This window comes from Coptis chinensis, chromosome 7, assembly GCF_015680905.1.
Source record: "Coptis chinensis isolate HL-2020 chromosome 7, ASM1568090v1, whole genome shotgun sequence".
Lineage (NCBI taxonomy): Eukaryota > Viridiplantae > Streptophyta > Magnoliopsida > Ranunculales > Ranunculaceae > Coptis > Coptis chinensis.
This window is the reverse complement of record NC_141462.1, coordinates 43961005-43967419: the sequence shown is the minus strand read 5'-3', so window position 1 is coordinate 43967419 and position 6415 is coordinate 43961005. Positions and strand designations below refer to the sequence as shown.

At 36.1% G+C, this 6415-nt stretch overlaps 1 protein-coding gene across 3 annotated transcripts; it reads left to right on the top strand.

Moving 5' to 3' along the window:
• Window positions 1-1466: 1466 nt before the first annotated feature.
• Window positions 1467-5788, top strand: LOC147487637 (pentatricopeptide repeat-containing protein At2g13600-like). 3 transcript variants are annotated; one of them, XM_086575051.1, is made up of 3 exons: window positions 1467-3519; window positions 4550-4708; window positions 5376-5788. In XM_086575051.1, exon 1 carries the CDS (start codon window positions 1677-1679, stop codon window positions 3129-3131), a length of 1455 nt encoding a protein of 484 aa, XP_086431177.1. In that variant the 5' UTR covers window positions 1467-1676; the 3' UTR covers window positions 3132-3519; window positions 4550-4708; window positions 5376-5788. The 3 variants fall into 3 exon arrangements, with proteins under 3 accessions (XP_086431177.1, XP_086431176.1, XP_086431175.1); XM_086575050.1 differs by having other exon boundaries at window positions 1467-4421; XM_086575049.1 differs by having other exon boundaries at window positions 1467-4708.
• The last annotated feature ends 627 nt before the right edge of the window (window positions 5789-6415 follow it).

The following is a 6415-nucleotide window of genomic DNA, read 5'->3' as shown; positions in this document are numbered from 1 at the left end:
AATGTCGAGGACTTCTCAGAGCCCTTAGTTGGTGCTCCAACAACCACTCCATAAAGCTTCAAGTGGAGATGGATGCGAAAACTGTAGTTGAATTTTTGGAAAACAAAGCAACCAATCTAACTTGGACAGCACAAATGATATTGTCGGATGCAGCAAAACTTTTTGAACTTTTCTATTCTATAGATATTAAATATGTACACAGAAGTGGAAAGTTAGTTGCTCACAAGCTAGCCACTTGCGCTTCTAGAAATCCACAATCTAACAACTGGACACTCATCCCTCAAAGCCTAGAGGTGGACTACCAGTTTTTATTTCCCAGTATTAGTTGTTAGATTGCTCCAATATGGCTGAAACAAAGCCTGAAGCATGACAATCCAAATGTAACCCCTTGTTGATATAAATAAAAATTTTGATTATCAAAAAAAAAAAAAAAAACAACAACAGCAAAGCAAACATAAATAATGCAAAAACTATAGAGTACTCAAAAGTCAAAACTATGATAGAAGAATATAATTAAGGATAATGTATGTACATTGTTAGTCCGAAGCCTAGTTTTATGTGGCGAGATCATTGAAAGTATTTTTTCTCCGGTAATGCGAATAGAGAAAATGATTGCATTATTATAGATCGAGAAGCTTTCATAGCTAGTTACATTGTCACCATTATACTTGAAAAAAACTTAGTTCGTGTTTTTAAACGGAACGCCTCGAAAAAAAAACGAAAAAAGCGTAAAAAAAACGTGGAGCATAAAAACGGGTTTAAAAAGCGGTAAAACGGGTTTAAAACGATAATAATGATAATAATCAAAAAGAAACGGTAAAACCCGATGATAAATAATATAATAGATAAGGAGTTTGATTTTCTATAAAAGTGGGAAAAAAAAAAAATAGACACATAAAATAAAAATAATAATAATACAAATGAAAAGAAAATTCAAATACATGAAAGTATCAAATTATCATTACTCATCCAAATACTAGAAGTTTTAGATTCAAGTGCAAAACACTATTCAAAATAAGATACTACTAATTACCAACTATAATGGCATAATTAAGTACTACAAATAAGTTAATAACTTTAAAATTTTTAATTAATTATTAATAGTCTAAAGCAAAATAGAACGGTCTCAATAAGTCAATCTAACGCCCACTCTTCAAAAAGGTAAACTCCAAAACCCTTTTCTTTTCTAGCATTTTTTTTTTTTTTTTTAAAAAAGTTTTAAACGGGAGATTTTCAAAATCTCGGGTTTTAAACGTTTAAAACGTTTAAAACGTTTAAAACGCATTTTGTTGAAAAACCCGGGTTTTAAACTGGAACCAGACGCCTTGGCAATATCTCGGGTTTTAAACGCGTTTTAAACCCGTATTTGGTGACAATGGCTAGTTATAATAGAAATGACAGCTGGCCTACATAACTCAATCTATTATGCTGAGCTGTCATAAAGTAGATGCTGACTTGGAGCTGATGAATGCTGAATGTGGTGTTGCTAACTCAGCCGATCTATTATTACTCTATTGGTCTAATGGGGTTATAATAGACAAAGCACCACATCCATGCGAGGTCAAAATTGTCAAACTAAAAGTATTCATGAACAATACTTTTTCTTTTTTTTTCGATAATCCATGAACAACACTTCGATCAGTCACTAAACTGAGGGAGAAGAAAAAAAAAAGAGGATGTATCTCATACGTAAGTTTAATCCCAAAAGAAACATAGGATATATAGACAGTGTCTCAAATCAATTCCACATGAATGCCCATTACAGTAGCTATGCATGGGAGAGAAGAAAAGTAATCGAAATGACCAAAATGGTATCAGAATGTTCCAAGAAAGGAGAAATAGACCATGCAAGAAAACTATTTGATGAAATGCCTAAAAGAGACACTGTTACTTGGAACATAATGATAAGGTGTTATATTGAGAATGATAGGATCATAGAAGCAAGGGAACTTTTTGATAAAATGGATGAGAAAAGTACTGTTTCTTGGAATTCTATGGTTATGGCTTATACCCAAGAAAGACGACTGCATATTGCATTGAAGCTTTTTCTTGCAATGCCTTATAAAGATGTTGTTAGTTGGACTAGTATTGTAACTGGGTTTTGTCGAGATTCACAAATAATGGATGGGTATAGATTGTTTATGCAAATGCCTGTGCGTAATTCGGTTTCTTGGTCTTCTATAATATCGGGGTTTCAACAGAATGGATTGGGAGTTGAAACTTTGTGTCTGTTCAGAGAAATGTTATGTGAAGGGGTTGTACCGACTTCCCATTGTTTTACTAGTGCTTTTACTGCTTGTGGAGAGTTAGCTGTTCTTTCTGTTGGGCAACAACTCTATTCTCAAATTGTGAAGAGAGGCTTTGAGGATAACGTTCGTGTGGGGAACTCGGTGATTACCATGTTTATGAAGTCTGGAAGTTTTGACAATGCAAGGCGAGTTTTCATCAGAGTGCCTTTACGTAATCTTGTCACTTGGAATTCCATGATTGTGGGTTATGGGCAACATGGTTATGGTATGGAAGCAATCTTGGTTTTCCATCAAATGCAGAAGGCTCGGTTTCTGCCAGATGATATAAGTTTTGTGGGCGTTATCCAAGGGTGTACACATTGTGGATTTGTGGAAGAAGCGATGAAATATTTCAGAAGTATGCAAATTGATTGTGGGATCTCACCAGGACCCGAGCACTATGCATGCTTAGTTGATGTACTTGCACGTGCTGGGTTTCTCAAAGAAGCATCTGAGATGATAGCAAGCATGCCCTTTGTACCTGGGCCTATCTTTTGGAGGACATTGCTGAATGGATGCAGGATTTGGGGAGATTTAAAATTGGGTGTGTTTGCAGCTGATTGGGTTTTAAGGATGGAACCTTATAATGCTAGTGCACACTTGATGGTTATTGATATGTATACAACTGCTGGGAGACTCATGGAGGTTTTCGAACTAAGGAGATTAATGAAGGAAAGAGGAATAAGAAAGGATATAGCTTATAGCTGGGTTGAGGTAAAAGGCAGTGTACACTTATTTACTTCGAAGGATGAAACTCATTATGATTCGGATGATATCTACATGACCCTCGAGTTTTTATCTTATGCTGTTACTGATTATATTGCACTTCATTTGCACGTATAGTATCTTATGCTGGGTAAAGTGGCTGTGATCCTATTTCCCTCGATGCTGTAGTTTGAGAAAGATGCTAAAGCCATGGGGCTGTAAGCAAAGGAGTGAAAGGATGGAGCTTGGCCTTGAAATTTTGGCTGTTAAGGGATACTGCTACAGAAAATGATGTCCTTTCATTGGTAGTTCCTGGGACGAATATCAACTGCAATGCGTTGTTGAACAGAGTTTGCAAAGAGTGAGGTCCATGGCACAGTTTATGGATGTACCAGGTTACTTCTTATTTGTTATTTCTGGGATGTACTGGGAGACTAATACCACTCCGTACTGCATGAACTACGAAACGTGGGATCCACTTTATTTGCATTCTCAATCATCAGAATTAAAGCAGCAGCAGGGTCTTGTATGTATTCTGGATCTAGAAATCGTAAACTGTTTTAATATGCTTATATGCACCTTCTTCAGCCAAACAGAAGCAAAAGAAAAGTTCAAACACCATTTCTTTCAGTTGATCCACCTATGGCGTCACCCCATTAAATACTAGCAGAATTCCTACAACTAACACAGAAGCCTAAGTTATTTCTGTGACTTCCTTCCTTTGTCATCTAGTCAGAAGAAGCATTAGCTTCTCTATTCATCTTGTTAATCTTCAGGCCCGAAAACTTGGTTAATAATGCACTTCTTTGTTACCGCTCGAGCTTTCCTGCTACCCTTGTTTTTCATTTTGGATAGTAGTCTGTCCTTAATTATTCTGATTTAGATGAGTCAACCAGACTAGGATATTCTCTTAACTTACAAATTTCATCTTGCCTAGTGAAAGGAAGTTGCCCGAGATCAAATTCAAACACCCGGATTGTGCTCTTGTGGTTCCCTCTAATGGAAATTCAGCATTTTCTGTTAATTATAAGAGTTTGAGATCAGTAATATTAGAAACATTTTCGAATTTTGATTGGAAAGGTAGACCAAATTCACATGGTAAAAAACATATTTGTTGAGGTATAATATATAGCGGAAGCTGTAAAGAAGCCATTGACAGATGGGGCTCAGTTCACAATTTATCCACATCAAATTAGCGGATTGCTTTCGAAAGGTTTGTATAAAGGGTTTATGGCAAGGGAAGCAGTGTGGTATGGAGTTTATGTAATGGCTAATGAGAGAGAATAAAGTTCTAACTATCAAAAAAGAAAAAAAGTCTTCCTTCAGGTTCTTGAGGTACGGTGAAGGAGAAAACCTAGCTTTCAATCACCATTTCAGGTTCTTCCTTGGGTTTCAAAAGTCCATGCTGTTGTTTCTGCTCACAGGGTGGTGGGTTTGCTGAAGGGTTTATACTCCCAGTCTCCCATTATATATATTGTTTATGGATATTACTGTTATCTATATTCAGAGGCCTTTCAGTACCTATTACTATGTTAATCCTTCTTTCATAAATTTAGGACATTGCATCGGATGGCTGCTTCAGTTTGGAGATGGTGGCTCGTCTTCAGCGATCATTGCAAGATAATAATGTTTGGATGGATCCTCATAATTCAGGGAAACAGAAATTCTTGGTCAAGTGTCATACATCAAGGCTCATGCAGTTGGTATCTGTGCAGGTTGCTACTTCGATCATGCAGCTCAGATTTTTTATTTGTTATAACTTGGATTATTATAATGGTAATTTAGTCCATCTATTTCCCCCCTAGAATTCATCGATCTGGGAGAAATTCCCATTTTATACTGTCATCCTAATGGGAACAAAAAGGAAAAGAAAAAATGACTGAGGAGTGCGTCCAATTTAGGTATAAGCGACCAAGAAACTGTCTCATGAAAATCTTGTTGGAAGATGACTCTAGCAACTGATGAGATTTGTTTATGCTCAACGCCTCAACTATGTTCAGGCTATCCTAAAATATAGATCATCTTTTGTCTCCTTAAGTTGCATAAATTAATCTTCCTTACTTTTAATAGCAAGGGCAGGTGCACAGATGAGTTTCCAATCGAGGTTAGATTGGTGATATAGATGATGGTTTAACTTTTCACACATCTGATTGTTAGATGCGTTCTTGGGATGATCTGTCTTCCTAATGATGGTAGTGTCAGAGAGTTCAAACTTCTTTTACAAAATTTACTTGAAAAAATACTTCGAGAATCTTCAAAGAAAAATATGGCTAGCTAGGTAAAAAACGTCAAATAGAAGACTCGCATCATGTTGCAAACATCATGCTGGCTATTTTTGTTTAGTATATGGGATTAAGGTTTTCCTTTTTTAATCTCTTGCAGTACGTGGAGGTACTTGGGCTATGAGGACCAGAGTTCAAAAGTCTCTACGATTTCACAGTAAGGAGTCCGGTTTTAGACAACCATACAATGATTTCACCTCCTTATTTAGGCCCTGATGTTGATCGTAAATGGACGTCAGCTTCATTCAACATAAACTTGGCATTCTCTGATCAATGCCATGCTATTCCCAACATCTGTATATGTTGAGATGGTGAAGAAAGCTCATTCAGATTTAGATTTAAACACCTGTAGGTGTTTGTACCCAGGTCATACTTGGCCTGTTTTCCTTTTTCTTTTCTTTATCAATAGATTGGCTACTTACCCGGAAAACAAATACCAATTGGAAGATTCAAGAGTAGGAAAATAAAAAGTACATTTTATTTCATATATAGATTCCTGGTTATTTTGGATTATGGGAGCTAAAGTGATGATGTACATATGTAGTTTATTCAGAAAACGTGAGTATGGGGCTAGAAGTAGGAAATATTTATTGTGCATTCCATGACTTCATTGATTATGACACCTAAGTTGGTATTTTGATGTGTGATAAGAAACAGTTTTTCTGTCTTCAAAATTCACGTATTTGTTGTTGGGGTGTGGTCGTGCCATATATTGTTTCTTATGCAGGTATTTAAAAGGAAAAAAAAGTCCAAGCGCCATGGGTTGGAAGCAAATTACAGTGAAAAATGTGTAGGTTTGTAAAATAGATCCTGGGAGGCCGGAACCTTATGTGGGTCAGAGCCTCAGAGGGCAGGTATGACCATCTCAATATGTTTTGTTCAGTCCCGATCTTAGACGGACTGTCTGCATACAGAGAGAAATATACAATCCAACGTAATTGGTATTTTTTTTAGTTAGTAGGGTCTACAATTCCACTTTAATAAATCTCTACACTATATGATAGCTGATAAACATCCAAAAGTGTAGTTTAAACTCTATAATAGTATTACATTTAGGCCAATTATGTTTATAATAAATAAGAGTTAGTATTGTTTACGTATTTTTATGTATTCTAGGTTTTGAAGTTGTTTATGTGCTTA

Coding starts and splice junctions, on each gene's coding strand:
- LOC147487637 (XM_086575051.1), top strand. CDS start 1,677: ATGTATCTCATACGTAAGTTTAATCCCAAAAGAAACATAGGATATATA.